Source organism: Habropoda laboriosa, unplaced genomic scaffold, assembly GCF_001263275.1.
Source record: "Habropoda laboriosa isolate 0110345459 unplaced genomic scaffold, ASM126327v1 scaffold9, whole genome shotgun sequence".
In the NCBI taxonomy this organism is placed as follows: Eukaryota; Metazoa; Arthropoda; class Insecta; order Hymenoptera; family Apidae; genus Habropoda; species Habropoda laboriosa.
In genome coordinates, this window is record NW_017100191.1 from 2,646,651 (window position 1) to 2,665,856 (window position 19,206).

At 34.9% G+C, this 19,206-nt stretch overlaps 3 protein-coding genes across 4 annotated transcripts in view; 1 reads left to right on the forward strand and 2 right to left on the reverse strand.

Annotated features, from left to right (window-relative positions):
• Positions 1 to 1,116: 1,116 nt before the first annotated feature.
• Positions 1,117 to 10,827, reverse strand: LOC108580357 (probable serine/threonine-protein kinase clkA). 2 transcript variants are annotated; one of them, XM_017944090.1, is made up of 4 exons: positions 10,773 to 10,827; positions 5,131 to 5,328; positions 1,505 to 1,853; positions 1,117 to 1,289 (listed from the first exon to the last, which is right to left on the reverse strand). In XM_017944090.1, exons 1-4 carry the CDS (start codon positions 10,791 to 10,793, stop codon positions 1,117 to 1,119), a joined length of 741 nt encoding a protein of 246 aa, XP_017799579.1. In that variant the 5' UTR covers positions 10,794 to 10,827. The 2 variants fall into 2 exon arrangements, with proteins under 2 accessions (XP_017799579.1, XP_017799580.1); XM_017944091.1 differs by having other exon boundaries at positions 10,591 to 10,793.
• Positions 10,828 to 15,526: 4,699 nt separating this feature from the next.
• On the reverse strand, positions 15,527 to 17,359 carry LOC108580356 (unconventional prefoldin RPB5 interactor-like protein). The gene is made up of 6 exons (XM_017944088.1): positions 17,297 to 17,359; positions 16,827 to 17,076; positions 16,598 to 16,744; positions 16,377 to 16,524; positions 15,729 to 16,302; positions 15,527 to 15,652 (listed from the first exon to the last, which is right to left on the reverse strand). Exons 1-6 carry the CDS (start codon positions 17,357 to 17,359, stop codon positions 15,527 to 15,529), a joined length of 1,308 nt encoding a protein of 435 aa, XP_017799577.1.
• A 1,153-nt stretch (positions 17,360 to 18,512) lies between these two features.
• The window catches only part of LOC108580342 (60S ribosomal protein L35), a 1,236-nt gene continuing 542 nt past the window's right edge, over positions 18,513 to 19,206 (forward strand). The window contains exons 1-2 of the mRNA XM_017944073.1: positions 18,513 to 18,586; positions 19,007 to 19,143. Of these exons, the coding sequence (XP_017799562.1) occupies positions 18,584 to 18,586; positions 19,007 to 19,143 (140 nt within the window). The 5' untranslated portion in view covers positions 18,513 to 18,583. The remainder of the gene's footprint in view (positions 18,587 to 19,006; positions 19,144 to 19,206) is intronic.

Sequence of the window (19,206 nt, forward strand, 5' to 3'; positions counted from 1 at the left end):
TGTTATGCCTACTTTTTACACCTAGAAACTTCTTCAGCATTTTTCTCTGAAGAATGAAACATTTTTTCAGTCAGACACCATGCTTCCCATTTACTGCATCAACGTGATAGGATCCACATAATTTCACTGACTGGTGGGAAAATCAGTAATTATATAGCACGACTGGCGTAAAATAATATTATTTATATAATGAATGAACTTATGAGATAGGAAGCGGTATTTTGACTTCCTATATTGATCTCATCTGCTCTTAGATTCATTTAAATTCAGTTATTTCACAACTTCTTTCCACTTTCAAGAAGAAGGTGAATACTCTTATTGATAGTAATCATTTCTTGAAACGAAATAATCTGACAGGAGTAAAGTATTGTATTAATAGATTTAGCAGGTTTTATTTAACATATGCTCGTTGTAAATTTTTAATAAAATAATGTGAGATAATTAAAACATCTTTTTGTTGAAAAAAGTTACAGTGAGAAGTTCATAAGATAGTAATATAAATTTGACATGAATAAAATATTATTGCGATAAAATTATGAATTTTATTGCGGCGACTCTCATTACGACGTAGCCTAGCAACTCTTGGCCCTTCTTGGCGAAGAGTCAAGAGATGTTTTCCAAACCTTTCTGGGTTTTTTGTCCTCCAGGGCAAGAAAAGTGTTTTAGCAATGCCTCCACTTTCTGGGACTTTTCCCAAGGCAAGTAAGGGGCCATTTAAGTGAACCCACAAAAAGGGACGAGAAGTTTGGTCGTAAACCTTCGAGCTAAGTAGGTACACAGTTTCTCTTACAAACCATACGCGTTTCGCATTCTTATAAAAATTAATTCTTAAGTGTTGGTTAAAATACATATATATATATTTTCTTCTTTTGGTTACATAACCACACGTCTAATTACTTCACCTCACGTCCACACAAAATTATTTAACACATATTCTTAATGAACGACTGATAAAAACATTCTAGTTGCTTAAAATGTGATTTTTATTACAGAAGATGGTAGAGGGAATTTAAAAAAACCGCCAAGGTGAAATATTTAAATCGTTTTTATTAAAAAAGGAGTTAATCTTATAGGACGCCTCTTACTCTATGCTAGAAAATTAGAATTGTACTAAGGTCACTTAAAAGCTGGTCCATACGTGGACGACGGAATCGGCGTGTTGAAGTTATTACGGGCGCCAAAGTTGTTATAGCTGTTGTCTAACAAGTTGGAGCCAAATTGGTATGGATAATTGTTACCACTGTTGAAGTTTCCACTGGGTGCTTGATAATTATATCCTCCATTGTTCCCTTAAGTAACAAAACACAATAGTAATTCGTCAATCTTGTACACAAACGCTCGTTTAAAATTTATAATCCACTTTTAAAAGCCTGTTCAGAATAACTAGAGGCTCTATTTAATACTTTCAAAATATTCTACAGACAGAGTAATAAACTCATTTAAAGAAGTGAACCTCTAATTATCTGTCATTGGGTACCGGCAAGCTACCTGGAAGATTAAGTACCTGAATTGCCTGCACTGTATCCACCAGCGGCATTATTACCATGGAAACCAAAGCTTTGGCCACCAGCCTGGTTATTGTTGTTACTATTATTATTATTGTTATTGTTATTGTTATAGCCATTGTTCTGTGTGTTGTACTGGTCGGGATAAGTAGCTGTGCCCTCGTATCTGACATCTGCATGAAACCCTGTCCTCCAATCAGCGGTGTAGGTTACTATTTGGGTCCTACCATCGGGTAGCTGGACCCTGTACTCCCCTCTGACCGTCTCACCGTCACTACTCTCGCGTCTACCAAAGTCATTTCCAGTTGCTTGGTCCTTCACTGCGTAGCCGAACTCGTAGGACATTGGCTGAAAAAGAGAAAAGTAGGGTAAAGAAGAATTTATTAGACAATTTAACAAATTTGTCCGCTGTTTTTGACTGTTTCTCTAACATCAGATAAATTTTATATCGATGCCTACTTTGGGCGCATTACAGTAACCTATGGAAGAATTGACCAAACCACACTCTGTGATCTGTATTGTGCCATGTGCACATATGGGCCTTATTTGCGTATACAGGAACCCCCCTTGTCGGACTTTCTATTAAAGTGACTTCTCAGATCCCTGTCTAAAATGTTTTCTTAACCCAATTTAGTGATTTCATTGCTGTATTATTATCTTGTACACACTGCAAAGTGTGATAACACGAAGATGCCATTAAAATGGCTTCCTATCGAGCTAATAAACCGTAATCATTATACATAAGTATTATTTCCTGTTCAATGACTCGAAACACTTTCATCACCGCATTTCAGGCACTCTTCTGATTTATGTGAAACGACAGATCCCCCTGAGAGTGTGCAGCATGTGAAGAGCATATTAGAAAGTGTTATACTTTAACAAGATACCACAGATTTATCAATAACAACCATTTCAATATTCCCAGTTGCAAATTTTCAACGGTTACAATTCACCCGACAATTATCGTTACGCTAATTCCACAACACCGGTAGTCAATTTAAACGCTATAAATTCACGATTATTGAATTGAACAGAGTATTTCTGGTTGGTCGATCAACGATCATCAGATTATGTTTACACTGGATTTTGAGTATAAAAAAAAAGAAACAGAGGTAGTGTAAACGGTGGTCGAGTTACGTGACAGCTGAACTTTCTTCCAGGTAGAAGTGGAGCATACGAGGTAACTGAAGAGGATCGAGAAGAAGAAGGCTGTGATTTAATCTGGCTCGCGCCAGACTGCTCGACCCCCAGGCTGGAGCCGCGCAAATGCACATAACCGGACCGTTTAGATTCTCAAGAAGATTAGCTAATCGGCAATAACGATTCGCCATGGATGATGCCTGTGGTCGCGGTTCACCCTATTAATATTATTACGTCAACATGTTGCGTTTACGACACCGTCGTGGACTCGACGAATGTGTAACATTTTCATGGTGTTGGCGGGATTCCGGTGCCCACGCAGTTTCCGGAACTCTTCGTAACGTGTCGCCGACACCTTTTTCTCTCTGCATTTGTAGAATACTGTTATAGAGCACTTTTTTACCCTTTTACCTTTTTTTTTTTTTAAGAGTAGAATATTGATTTATAGAATTTCTTTTACGAAATATTCTCGTGAAACGTTTCCTTATAACGTATTCTGTTACGAGATGGTCTCTGCATGGAGAATTGTCCTTTTGCGAATGGTATTCTGTATTTCTTCGTGGATTATTTCATTTTGCATTAAAATTGTTTTTTGCGCAATATTTTTTTCTTACACAGAATTTAATTCCCCTGGAAGTTATTTCTTTGCAAAATATTTCCTTCCGAAGTGTTCAATCTATTCGGAAAATTTATTCCTCCACAGATCGGTTGTTACTTTGAAATTACCGGATTATATGAAATATTTCTTCGTGAAATCGAAAGTAATAAGAGTGAACAATTATTCCAGATGTTCATCGTGTGTTCAGAGGTACGAGATGCGTTTCGCTAACCGCAGTTTGTTCTGCATTCTCCAAAGACATCCTCCATTACAACCGGCAGAATGTTACGTACACGAGCATTCCTGATTTCATGTGTGATAAACTCGTTTACGGATCGAACGCGTAAAGTAACAATTCTCCAGCCGCGTGCTCTTCATCTCGCGCTTGTCTGTCAGATCCAGCTACCTGATTCTTTCCTGAATTGCAACGATAAATTATCAATCTCGCGCTTGAAACACGTTATAACATCCTGGACGTTTATGGTAAACTCTAGTAGCAATCAGATACCTCTACAAACTATTAGAAGAAGAATTTTGCCACGTGAAAAGCGAAGCAGAATAAGTCCAATTCAACATTGTACGGTGAAGAGAGTTTCTTGGATGAAATCATTGGAGGATCATTTCCCATTAACTTTGCAACATTGTAAGGTGCTTGTGTTAATGTAATTGCATCACCTAAGAAGTGGTTATTGTTGTCTGTCGCAATAGAGTTAAGATACTTATGAAGCACATAAATTCGCTTAATGATGGCACAGATCGGGCTGTTAATAATTCGTGGTTTAGGCTCTACCTTAAACAGTTCTCAGGGTTTCTTTTTAATCTACTACAGTTTAAACGAACTGCTATTATCTCAGAAGATCTATTTAAATCTTTACAACGTTGAATGGGAAATCAAGGATTTCGTTAATATTTTTGAACAGCTTTAAATTGTTCTATGAAAAATCGGAAGTCATTTTCAAAAAATATTTCATACTTTTTTTAATAATTCTAATATTGTTTGTACAATACTAATCGTTTTCAGCTTCAAGAGTGCCCTTTCACAAGGGAAGAGAAACGGAGACAAAGAGAACAGATGTTATCGGTTTCATTGATACTCGATCAATCTTTCTAGATTTACGTAACGAGACCGAGCATACCTAGTTCGACAAAGTTCAATGTTACTTGTAGAATCAGCGTTAACCCAGATCTATTCATCTCTAGCAACCCCTGCTTCTACAATGAAACACTATAGCGGAAATGCTGGCTGAATGGATCAACGAGGAACTGAAACCTGTTCTCCTCTGTACATCTTTTCACCTGTTTCTGACTTCATTGATTAACTATCAAAATAATATTTTACTGCGAAAAACGAAAATAAAAAATAATTTCATATTTCTACTTTCTAACTCTCCGTACTCGGTAACTATCTTTTTACTAAACATTTCCTTTTATGCCATGCCATGTTGAAGATATTGCAAAAAGGAAGGTAAATGAAAATAAGGAAATGTTGGTTAAAGTTATAGGTACACACTCCACGTGTGATAAATTGATTTAGTCATTTCTGTTAATGTTCGAGCTTTGTTAACACCAAAACGAGTTTCCCTGGAGCAGCATCATCGATCGTTAAGAGAGAACGTAATTCAGTTTCTATCGCAACAACAAGGGGGAATTGTTCGTGGCTCTCGAACAGCCCAAGAAACGGCAATTAAGTTTAAGCAATCGTGATCGTTAGATGCACAAAAGAGGCCTTAAATGGCAGGCAATAAATAAATTATGCCCAGGCACGTTGCGTTCCGAAATCTCGGCGAGAGTCGACGAATGTGATCGATTTTGTTATTAAATTATATTATATTTTAAGTCGTATATTACACTGTATGATATAAATTGATTTATTTCAGATCGCTATACCTGATCGACGTAATCGTTGTCGTTCCCATTATCGTAATGATGATTACCAAAGCCATTACCGCCCGATGCTACGTGATTGTTATTGTTGTTGTTATTGTTGCTGTTGCCGCCAGCATAATTCCCTGGGACACCATACTGGGCGTTCAGTGGGGGTTCGCAATGCACAATCCCCATGCTCACCATCAGGGCGAGTGATAACTGGAAATTAAAGCCTCATTAATTACCTCTGACATCGAGGAATTATTTATGGACCACACCTTGGAGGTTAGCTTAGGTTGCTTCAGAGATTAAGAAACATTTTTGTCTCTCCCATCTGGGATTACTTTGCAAAATTGCTTCAGATGCAAAGGAACGTCGCTACTTGGGACTGACAGTGGTATAACTAAAAAGAGAAGTCAATTTCGATGTTTTATAATACAGTATTCTTTTAAGTTTCACAACTGAAACCAGAGCATATCAGGGTAATTTCGGGAGAGACGCAACACATTTTGTTTTCTGTTTACAGTGTTTTAAATAGAAACAATTAAAAGTATAGGTAAGTGTAGTTTAATTATTTATTTCAATCTCTTTAACGAAATATAACATTAAGTCTATAAAATCTTTATCTTCATTACTCTAGTTTGCTTTTTAAAAAATTTGGAAAAAGTGCACCTCTCCCCAGGCCCTAGGGAGAGATGCACCTCAGATTGGGAAAAGACGCATCTCTATCATTTGTACCCTCTTTTCCCTACTTCTATTCTTTCTCTCTCTCTCTCTCTCTCTACCACACGTATTACACAACGGAGAATACATTTTCGGAAAAATTTTCCTGTTCAAAACCACATCACCTAATCTAAATCTTCTTATGAGAGCCTTTCTCGATATTCCCATACTCTTTGGACACAGCATTTATTTAAACTCATTTCTTTGTTTTTTAGTTTTGAAATAGCTTCTCCCTCGGTTGTTCTTTTGTCCGTGTTAAATGGACAAAGTTAAATTAATGGTGCATCTGTCCTTAAATTGAGGGAGAGACGCACCTGTACAGAAAATTGTGAAGGAGAAACTGTTGCCACTGTTTAAATCAATAATGATAGCTAAAGCTATGCAATAATAATATAAGAACACTTTTACAAAAATATTTTGTCAGAAATTCAGAACACTGACAAGTTTTCATATATTTATTGCACGTAAATAATACAATAGACGCGTTTCTCGGAATGAAGTTGCCTTCATAAACAAGACTACTGATAACGGCAGCTGAAAAAAGGTGACAATCGTCCAGTGTTGTTATAAACAAACATAGTGCATCTCTCCCTATGGCGTGTCTCTCCCGAAATTATTCTACACGATTAGTATTCAACTATTGGTCAAATGTAAATTTTAAACTGCTTTTTCTGTGAAATTTACATTTTCTGGGTTACACCACTATCAATGCTAAGCAGTGATATTTAAATGTTATTATATATATCAGAGATTGTTTTAACATTGGAAATGCTGTATGATTATACTGAAAAGATTGTTTAAGAGTTACAGAATATCTATTGGTCATATTTTAGAAATTACTCTAGCAATTGAAGAATATTTAGCGATCGTATTTAAAAACTTATTTCACAAGCAAACATCATCACATTTCAGTGTACTTGAGTATTGGAGACAACTCTAATGAGAAAAATATTCATCGATCACACCTTAGAGAATACTCGAGAGATAATGGAGCACTTAGTGATCACATTTCAGAATCTATTTTAATATTAAAACAATCTTAATGGTCTCGTTGAAAGCGTTACTTCAGAGTCAAAGAATATTTATCGATCACTCCTCAGAAATTGCTTTATAGATCAAAGAATATACCTATTGATCATACCTATTTTCATATCTTCGTATTTATACAGGGTGTTCTAACAAACACTTCTTAAATAACACTTGAAAAACCAAGTTATTAATGATTACTTCGTCATCCATAAAATTCATTCTCTGAACGCCAAATATAACGTTCGTTAATCACCAAAGTCCTATTACGCAAACGCGTTTCATTCGAAATTTTCTTTTCTAAACCGGGTATCCATCAAAGTCAATGAAAATACAAGTAGAAGAGCGTTAATCTGCGCAATGATACAACAACTTGCTATACTTTTCTACCGATGACTGTAACAGAGAGGAATAAAGGAGCGCACACGCTAATTTGAAAGGTATCAAATGGATTCCCAAGCGTACAACAGTGATGCGTCGCTCGAAAGCGCGAGATGATCAGGCGTTGCGTAGGCGAGAAATTAGAGTCGTGAGCCGGCGTTTTCCTCCCGTTTCTGTCGTGAGAAAGCGTCGAACGGTTGCGTCATCGCGTGTCTCCTCGTTCAAAATTAGTGCGAGATTGTAGGAAAAGGGAAGAAGAAAAATAGAAGAAGGAATTAAACTGGTCTCGTTAAGGAGACTTGTCAGAAGCAAATTTTTAAGACTCACGCACACCATTGTGCTGTGTATAATGGAGAACTAGGCATAATTTCATCAGGATGTAGAAAAACAAATAAAACTTTCATTTATGAATAAATCATGAGTAATTTACTAATTGTATATTCTTACATAAATTGAATATTTTACTGGGGTATATAAATAGTTCAGAGTAATTAGTTGTTAGTGGCAATTTGAACAACAAAATGTACATGTAACTGCTTTTAGGCTGAGGTAGTATTTCCTTTGAGAATAGGTAGAAATTTTCTAATTGTTCCGATAGTTTATCAAATTTTCTAATTATTCTAATTTTATAACATAAAGTTGATTCCAATAAAATTACACGAAATTTATGTATCAGTATATACTTATCTTTAGTATTATTTTTATCTACAATAATTCCAGCTTTGAACATTCTAACTTGAAGATGGTTCTATCGAACGTGAGTCAATCTTTAACAACCTGACTGGTTTTTACAGTCGTTGAAAATGAAATTGAAAATTCCTTGAGACTAGAAAGCAGCTGGGATTCACTTTCACTTTAGCTGATCAGGAAACGAAGGATTCTTTCAATTATATCGAGTCTATTTCTTTCAAAGAGAGGAATTTTTCTATTTACCAAGGCACCAAATGACTCAAATAATTGAACAATCAAACATAAGTATATGTTGCTGGTGGAATTTTTTAAGGTTACTGTAAAGAATTAGATGCATGATTAGAAAGTGGAGGTTGATAGAAATGGTGGAGAGCACATTTTAAATTGAGAAATGAAGATTGACAATGAAGGGTACTATTGTTTACCTCATAACACGAGAGGCAGAATGAAAGAAGAATTTTTAGGTCGCTAATTATGAGAACTGATTATCTCTGACGTAGGTATTCAGCCTACAAGAGGAGTTGTTAGATAGGTACCTACTAATTGTTAGAAAATTAACCCAAATACAATGGATACAAAGTGTTCCTGCATTTTACAGCAGGTGTTAACAAGTTCCGTTTATTAACACATCACCGGTATAATAAATTTAAATTTAATTCGCATTTTGTATTTTAACAAATCTAGTAAAATTACATATTGTGTGAAATTTGAGTAAAAAGTGTTAGAATGAAGTAAAAATGATCTGAAGAAATTTCACTCTGAAAATAGGATGATTGCTCCACTGAATTGCAATTAAATTACAAGAGGCCAGCAGAGGAGCGTCAGAAAAACAGTATCATCGTGAAGAAATCTGGTCAGAGTGTGGCTGAAGCTCCTCCTAAGAGGATTTTCGTAACGAGCCACCGTTTAAGCGTGCATGATGTCATTTAACGTTAGAATAGTTGCACGTACTAGTAATACAAGCTTGCGAAATGCTTATGTTGTTATTTATATTCCCGTGTAAAGACTGTACGTGCCTGTGCCGCATTAACCGAGATGATTACACGGGACCAAGTACACTTACATAATGAAATACGAGGAGCCTACTGTGTGGTATAGTCAATGGAACAAATATACGCAGATAGCACACGACGTCATTTTTTATTTGAACGTCTTACGAATTGATCTGAACGTCTTGAAGACGTACGAATCTGTACGTTTTAACAATGTATAAAAATACGTCTTTAAGACGTTTTTAAGACGTTTCTAAAGCTAACGCGTAGCGCTTCGCAGCGCCGCGATTCAAAGACATCTTGATTTGTAATACTGGATGTCATTCTAGGCTTTTACTCGACGTTCACAAGATAGGGTAATTTCGGGAGAGACGGACCAGGCAAGTATTTCCTACATTATAAGCCAAGTGTAGAACAAAGTGTGTAAAACAAAAGAATACTGACGCGATCCACATCTGGCGGATAATGTACGGAATACTTGCTTGGTCCGTCTCTCTTGCCGGTCGTACTATCTGGGTAGTGAGATCGTAAAATCGGTCAGGTATTTATCTCATTAAACGTGTTTCGAATGTTCTAACAAGGAAATTGCAAAAATATGAGATGTTAAGGTTTTTTTTCTTGTTATGCGATTGATAGAAGTTGCTGATTAGCATTTTCAATTTTTCCGACAGGACATGAAATACCATTAGTCGTCAGTTGGCATTGTTTTACCACATTGTTGAACCCCAAAACAGAATGCCCTATACATCCCTGGGCTGCATCAATTGGTACAGCCACTTGATGCTTTAATTTACGACCTCGCTATATTTGTTCCACCAACTGTACCTACAAAATAAACCGTGCAGCATCCAACCGTGCGTCTAGAATCTCAGATGAATACACACTTCACGCACTGTGAAACACTGGCTGGCCACAATACTTCTTCACCTAACGTTCCAACAGAAGTCCAGATAATTTTCTCCCACTTCTGTTGCTGCTTCCGGTGCAGCATCAGCAGTGATCGAAGCACTTGCGATTAGTAAACTGGATTTGCAATATTTGTGGTTGAATAAACGATGGAAGAGAGCCTTTGAACTGGTGTTAATTCTGTTATGGAAAAAATGTAAAGCAGCGAAGGCTGTGAGTGGAGCTTTTGGAAAAAACACTTCGGACATTCTAAGTGAATATTAAGTAAGTAATATTAGGTCGTAGAAGTATTGGATGAATTTTGCGAGAGATAGGAATAATAAGATAGTATTTGTCATTTTCAGGTGCTGAGGATGCAAAAATGGTGACCCATGTGAAAGTACATAATTGTAGGTAGTGATTGTAGAGAGTTAGAATTCAGTTTATGTTAAAGAGAATTATTAGAGCTGAGTGGGATTGACGCGGAAGGATGTCGTAGACGTTTAACGTTACTGTTACATGCAATTTGCTAATTCGGAGGTTGAATAATTGCCTGAGAGTATTATTAGTTAATTATCTCGTCAATCTTCGTAATGTAAACAATTGTCAATGCTTGGAAGTTGTCTTAAAATCGGAGATAAAATACTTAATCAATTTCTGCTCCAAGATTGTCCTCGGAAATTCGAAAAATTTTAAATTCTACTTCTCAACTATTTTTTATACTACTAAACACACTTTAACCTCAGATTGTAATTGAACGTATCTATCCAGAGGAACTATTCACCTCCATATTATCGCCTGCAAGCAAAGCCAAAATCTTTCCCGGAATAGAAGTTCCGTCAAACAGCACCAGATCACCCAGAACGTTCCTCAGATCACTGTCAACGACGTTCACGAAGCATAGAACAGTAACACCACCACCAATTCCGTCCCATGTGTCACTAGATCTGTGAATCTTCTGATTACCTGTCGCACCACTTTGTCCATACTTCGTTCGAGAGTACTCAGAAAACCGGAGCACCGTGCGGAATGCTGAATTATAGTGACGTTTTGCCGCATAGCTGGCTTATATAGAGAGCTCGCCTACGCCTACAAAGATTCATTTCCTGCCGGGTCACAGATCCTCCTCCTAGTAATGGGGGTTCCTCCGCGTGGAGATCTCCCCTGTATGTGTGCAAAACTGATGGTCTCTCCTTGTACTCCAGTTCACATAGGAACGCCTGGCGTGTGGAAAGCCCGCGCTTTATTTCCCATTGTTTAGCCATGTGCGATTTTGGGGCGGTGCGTGCGTATGAGAGGAACGCAGACGTCTTCCAGAGCGGAGAAAGCTGATTACTTCATCGCGTGGGACAGCCTACTGGCGGATCTAGCCTCAACACCAGAACTAATTAGCAAATCGGTGGCTTAATTAAGACACAGGACCATTGTCCATCCCCGTACACGTATGGTGTAACCCTCAATGAACTCTTCCCATCTCTCCTGTCCTCTTGAAGGGAACCAACTGCTTTCGCGTTACGAGGGAAAAGCAATGGAATAGTTTCATGTGCGATCTATGTTTGGTAAATTGCTGGTATTGTGGGTGTCGAAGCTGCATTAGGAAAAATGCTAGGGTCTAGGTTAAGGTGAACTTGATCTGGCTCATGAGATGAATGCGAACAAAGATGGATGGATGATCAAGGATCAGATTGTAGCGTATGATCCTAATGATCAGTCGATAATGAAAGTAGCATAGGATGTTTACTTAGTAATATATATTATACATTAATACTATCAAGTATTAACATACTTTAAATTCCATACTATTAATACCAAATAATAACAGAATACTTCCATCATTCAAAGGCATTGTTAACACGTCAAAATTCCAAATAACCTAATTAATTGAGTACAATTTTCGAGAGATAATTAGAATTACCTCACGACGCCAGGAGATTTATTGATTTCATCGCCGCCAGACGGCAACGCACCTTCGTGGGACGGTTAAGATTGAGCACGCAACGACGCGTGACAAAGAATGGCACAAGCCGGGCACAATGTGTAACGCAAATGAATGCTGGATCTGCTGAGATTGGCACGCGGGCCAATTTAGAAAGTGGAGTACTTACATTTCAACGGTGTTAAAATTGCCTTTCGACCTGGTGATTTCGTCTAGACGACAGCGTTGTTACATTACTACGAATTATTACGTTTTACAATTCATCTTCCCAGTTCCTTTCTCACTGACAAACAGTCAGGATATATTCGCGACATTTAATTACTGAGTATCACAATAGTACCGATTTATGAGGATTATGTTTTAACGAGGGTTATGTATTAAGTATATTTTAATGGGGTACGTTGACAACCTCCTTCTCGCGGTGTACCTACTCTGGGAGGATTACGTTGTCCACTCTAATTGGGTGGTTGAATAATGTGGTTTTGCAAATGGTTGCCAAAAAGAGATAATAAATTGTAGATTTTATTTTTTAGACATATAATTTCATTTATCATGGAATTGGTATTGAAGAATAATTTTATTTTTATTCAAATATGTCGGATAATATTCAAATTGGAATTTGATTCAGTTAATTAGGCATTTGTTGGTTAGGTGACTGCTTTTAGTGTCCTAGGACTTCTTTCAAGCCAGCAGACTCAACAAGACTGATAACGCTGGTCAATATGATTTTTGTCACAAAGAATATCTACGCTGATTCTTATCTATTTTTCGATGGTGAATTCGAATCTGCAATCAGATATTTTCCATTACCTATAATTTTTTTATAATAATGCTTTGTATTACTTAATAATATCTAAATTCACAATTACTTTATCAATAATAGTATAAATACCTAGGGTGAGTTTAATTTGTGCTTAGTGAATTCAGAACAATGAAATCCTAATAGTAAAAAATTTTATTATATGAAAATCTGAGTGCCATAAGTGATGAACATGGTGAGCGATTTCATCAGGACATTCCGTACACGAAAAAGCGATACCAGAGCAAACGAAGTGCTAATATACTGACTGATTAAGTAAGTAACTGCAGGACACTCAAACAGGATGTTCCTCAAGCAAAATATTCCAGGAAATCAACAAGTACCTACCACATTTTAGGTAATGTTCTACAGCTTCTAAAATACGAGTTACTAAATGTTAAAAATACTATTAAAATTACGTATTAAACCTTATGTGACAAAAAAAAAAGGTAAAGTTTTCTAGACCAGTGTAATCGTTGATCTTGTTTAGGACAATGGACATAATCGCGGGCATCGATCTAATCTCGCAGATCAATGAGTCAAATGAAACCTAATCAAGACTGGTTTATTGTTTATTTAGTGTGCGAATTCTCACTTTCGATTCCTTTCGTAACCTTTCCCTGATTGTTCGCCGTTACGTGAACGGAAACCATTGCGTTGGGATAAACACATGCTCCCTGTAGGGACCATTTGCTTAATTAGTAAACGCTGGAAATTTTTCGGTTACCGGGCTCCAGTTACAGGGAACTGGCTGTCTCATTGTTCAGCCAAAAAATCGTTGCGTTGCTCCTTATATAACCAACAAACGCAAAGGTGCGGAAAAAAAAAAAGAAATTAAGAGGATTAAAAGAAATTATTTAATTTTTTAGATTAATATCTAACCTTACTTCGATTAAATTTTAATTTTCTTTTACAAAAAAATATTCTTATCGTCTTATCAATCAATATTTATTTTTGATTTGAACAAATTACATTTTTTTCCATTTTCTGAATTCTTCGAACGTAAGTAGAGTCAGTGTATAAATAACAGTGGACGAACAATAGTATAGTACTAGACCTCCCTGTGCTCCCTCGATAATTATCGAAAGAAACCTGAAAGCAATCTTTGTCGATAATCTCTCTCTCTCTCTCTCTCTCTCTCTCTCTCTCTCTCTCGAGCGTAATAGACAAGGTTATAATACGTTCAAAGGATGCTCTAAATTCATTCCAATATTACGCAAGCGAGCATACTTCAGTACAATTTGACCGATCTCTCTTTCTCTCCGTACATACACGCCGTTTGATCTACCTGGCTCGTTGTGAAACGTACTGATGTGAATAATGAATTAACTGGACGAGGTAAGGCAACAGTCGATGGGCGCCAGACAAAAACTTCGTCGTTTCATCATCTTCAATCAGCCATCGAGATCGAAAATGAATTAAGAATACTATTTAGCATGAGAAAAAAAAAGCACCTTAAGCATTTTCGGATCTTTGTTATATAAAAATAAATTTCTGAAGAGGAATATATGAGTGAAGAAAGCATAGAGATACAGGAAATAGTCGTAAAATTAAGAATAGATGTATAACAGAATATACAATACGTTTTCTTTCGTGGAAATTAGTCTGAATTTTGAAATAAATTTGATTCCTATGAAACTTCATTGTTAAAATTAATGGTTGATTTTCTTACATGAAAATTTAGGATAAAATTAAATTAATTTTATCTGAAATTTCATTTCCATTCCTTTCGAAAATAATTTAGAAGATGAAATTTTGAAAAGAAGAGAACCTTCACTTGCTAAGACGATTATAAAGACGACTTATTGTTAATGAAGAAACAAATCTAATATGGTAATATAATATTGCTGCTATACTTTCTCTGTTCCTTGATTTTCTTTTTAGAATGATGAATACAAAATTATTAAGGATTTACGTGGCTCTCTTCAAAAGGCCAGATTTTCTGTGATATGAATTTTTCTTGGATAACTGCTTGGGGTTCATCTTCAATGTATTAGCAGTTGATGTATGAAGCCTTTCGTAATGTTCAAGAAATTTACCGTTTTGATTGTTCTCTTGCTTCTTCCTTTAAGGAATGTCAATAATAGCTATTATGGAGGCATGAAGCGCGAATATTGAAGGACGAACATAGTGCGAAAAGAAACAATGCTATATAATATCAATATCAAGTCGGCTGTCGCTTGAGATTAGTCCTTTTATTATTCAAGATGACTTTATTAAATTTTCTAATAATCTATATTAAATGTATACATATATGTATAACCTAACATATTACATTTACTCTATATTAATTAAAAATTACTTATTCAAATTTCTGAATTATTTTTCTACTAAGAATAATTTAATTCTCCGTTACATATAAATAAAAAAGTTGTGCAATTGAAACAGTCATAAAGTCATCCATCAGTTATCCATACTATTTCAATCATGAAAATATAGATCATTACTTCCCTCAACAATTAGAGAGTCTTCTGACTACAATATTATCTAATACTTGTTATACAAATTTTTATTTTACAATTTCTCTACTTGAGATGGAGTTTAGGATGAGTCTGTGAAATCACAAGGGTCTCATCTAATAAATGAACGTAACCATTGGAGTGTTACATATCCATTCATCATTTAATAATCATAAGTAATGGAAGCAAACAATGTTAAAGTCAAATTAAATTCTGTTACATAGAAAGCGAACGTTATGTGCTTCTTTCCAACTTTATCGCCGCCGTAATTACTCTACCATAATTGTCACAAAGGAGTCGTTACTATAGTAAGAAAAAGGAAGATTACTAGATGAGGAACAAAAATTCATGTTCTCTTACTTCACAACTCTTAATTATTACTCTTCACATATTTATAGGATATTCGTACTTTTCTTTTTTTATAGATTTGGTAACTTCTAAAAGTCGAAATCAGATTTTCATTGCTAACAAATTGTTTTTATTAAAAGACTGCTATCAAAATATTTATTTAATACTATACAAATTCCTATTTTTTCAACTGACGATCTCTTTTGAATTTACTAACTGGCCGTGTATCTTTGCTTGCTTCTTTATTTTCCATACTGTTGCTTGCGACCGCTGTTACATTTCTTTCTTGAATATCTTTCACCACCTAAAAATAACGAAAATATATCCATTACTTAACATCATCTTTTTATTATTTAGAAGTTATTATATTAAATTCTTACAATTTCATAAGCTGAAGGTTTAATAGTTTCTTCTTCCTCTTCCTCTTCCTCTTCCTCTTCCTCTTCCTCTTCCTCTTCCTCTTCCTCTTCCTCTTCTTCTTCTTCTTCTGTGCTATATTCAGGTGGAGGAGCTTGCTCAGGATTGAGATCATTTGGTGATCTTTTTAAAATAGATTTAGGCTTTGAAAATATTCTACAAATATCTGCTGGTGTCTCTATCGAATTTCCATCTGACACTGCAGCTGGATTATTTTCAGAGTGAGTAAATTCTATCCACAAGATATCATCTGAATTTTCTGTGGTTTTGCTGCACTCTTTTTGTTTCTTTGCCAAATTATCTTCTTTTTTTTTTAAACTATCTTCTGGCTCTGCAAATGAGACTGATTTTTTAATTTTACAAGTTTGGACAACATCTTCAGGTTGTTCCTTAGAATCGTCTTCTTTTACACTCAAGGACTCTTCTGATTTACAGAGTTCTTCTTCTTCTACACACTCAGAGGATTCTTCTGATTCATATAAGTATTCTTCTTCTTCAAATTCCTCTCCAAAATATTCGTACCCTTCTTCCTTTAATCTGTAAATCAGTATACCTTTGAAAATTATGCAAAGTTTAGAGAAATAATAGGTTCAAAATATTTAAAAATGTACCTATTAAGTTCATCTGCTAACTCCTCCTCAATTTCAAGTTGATCAAGTCTCTCAAATAAATCTTCTTCTGTCTCTATCTTTTTCCTTTCTTCCTGCCTAAGTTTAGCTAGTTTCTGATGGTACTTCCTTTCCATTTCTCTATGCTTTTCTACAAAAAGGATTAAAAATTATTCAAATATTTACAGAACCTGATATAAACGCATAAATATTAAACTAATTACTTTTCCATTCTGTTATTTCATTCTCGTTCCAATGCTCCACAATATCTCTACCAGCACAATCATTGAAGAAATCATTCTCTGATAACATAATCCTAGTTTCATATAAATCTCTTTCTGTGTTTAAATGTTTTAACATTTCTTCACTTCCTGGTACAAAATTTTAGAATTATTGCTAATTAAATCATAATTATTTTCTGTTGCACATTAAATGATAAAGTATGAACCATACTTTCTATTCTTCTCTCGCAAAGAGCTGCTGCACCAGCAGCGGTATACTTTGCAAAGTATCCACCACCCAAACAAGCAAGCACTTCATTGGTATGAATTAATTTCCCTTTTATTAGGGCTCGTTTTCCAATTGGAACCATACAATTTACATATAAATCTTTTTCAAATGTCTGTAGTGCTTTTGCAACTTTTTCATGACCTTTTTTGTAGGCCATCCATATTTTACACTGTTCCTCATTTCGTTGTATTCCCTCAAAAAAGATAATACATACTTTTACATTTATTTATTTAAAATTTACAATATTTTATTAACATTAAATATTGAAAACAGTGAATTGAATTAATGTTTTTTGAGTTCAGAGTGAAAATAACTAAAACAAATATAAAATTTTCAAATACTACTTTATAGATAAAAATCGTTTCCAATTTATTACAAGCTGTCTCATTGTTTATTTTGATTCAATGATCTACCTTTATAAGAACTTCGTCTAGAAGTGCACGTTGAACTTTTCGCGTATTATCTTCGAAACTCATTGTCAAAGTGATAGGGTTAAATTAATTAACAATACTTTTCAAAAACAAGAAAGTGTAAATAAAGACATTTAATGATCACAGATTGTGTAAGACTCTTCATCAAATTACATAAATTATGTAATATAATCGTATCTTAATTTCAGTTTAAACTGCCATAACTAATATTGTACAATTTTTTTTAAATTCTGTAATTATCTAAATATAACCTAAAAACTGGTATTCAAATATAAAAGTTCTTTGTAAGATTGAACAAAGATGTCACTGTGCAAAAGTGATAGAACAACAGCTATAAATATTTAAGCATTTATAATTTTCTTAATAATATACTTTCATGAGCTAAATATAGCGTATCATAATGTTACGCTATCGCGTGAACGTACTTTTAATCGTTCGTTGTGCATGCTCGTGAACGTGGCTTTAGGGCGGTCTTAATCTAGTGTTATGTGGCTCATGTGGCGCCCCGTAGTGTGAATGCTTGAAGTGCGCCGAATCCAAATTGTGCAGCGGTGTAGCCGAAGCAATGAACAAAAGAACTCGATAATATATGTATATAATATACTGTAAAATCTCATTGATTACTATTTGCAACTGCTCGTTTAGATAAATGTTTATCGTCGTCGCTAAGCACAGAAGCATTGCTGAGGTGTAAAGCACTCGCTTTAAAGGAAATATGTATTAATAAACAAAAGAGGAGTACCAATCAAATTTATCCTCAAATAATCTTATATAGAATCTTTAATTTAATTGGAGACTTGTTTAACAAAAACATGTTAACATTGAATATGAATATTGACGTCGCATGAAGATTCATTAGAAGATTTCAGACGTATTATTTCGTAATAAACGTTATAGTTAAAACATTTCGTTTATCCTGGGTCTTACCAAGTTATTTATTGTTTTATAAAAGATTCAACGTTAAATTTTTTTATTCATTAAATTTCCTAAACTATCGCGAGCAGAGCGCTTTGGCGCTCCATGAGCGACAATTTCCTCAAATTCCCCCAAAACTCACGTAACAATAGCTATATTATTGTAAAAGAAAGGAAACAATTTTCCAGTTTATAAAGATATATTTATCTTTAATAAAATGTAATAAATATTTTAATCCATAGATGGCGGTAATTTCGTGACGCTTTTATTCAATAAAGATCCACGTCTATATGTTTCCTTGATTCGTGATTTGCTTCCTTGTTTCTTTTTCCATTGAAGAGGAAAACCCGCAAGATGGTTAGTGAATCGGTAGAAATCTGTTTCTATATAAAACATCCCCGTTAATCGTTAATTAAAATCTTAGTTATAATTCTTTTAATCGCGATACGAATTAAAATATCCCAAACTTTTTTTCCATTGAATGTCCTTTGAAAAAGCAACTTTATACATAACCTCTCCTTATGTTTCAATCTTTCACTTTTAATTACAAATTTTTCGCTTCAACTGTCGTTTTTATTGATCTTAGCTATATTTAGGACATATTCAAAAGTTGATTCTGTCTTGTTTAAAAATCAATGTTATAAAGCAATTATGATTTGTTTTCATTGGTGATAACATTAAAAGAAACATGTGTCGAATAGTTAAAACTCTTTAAACGCAATTGTTGAAGTGTGTAGTAGTGGAATATAAGCAGTAGTGACGTGTTTGTTGTTTCAGGGTAAGGTTAAGTGTACTGAATTAAGGACGAAAGACAAAAATGTGCTGCTCAGGCAGTTGGAAGAGCTCAAAACAGAGCTGACAAATCTTCGAGTAGCAAAAGTCACGGGAGGTGCCGCGTCGAAGCTTGCAAAGATGTATGTATAAATTGTACAAACTTCTTTTTAATTTATCAATATTTTATTATTACAAAAATTTAT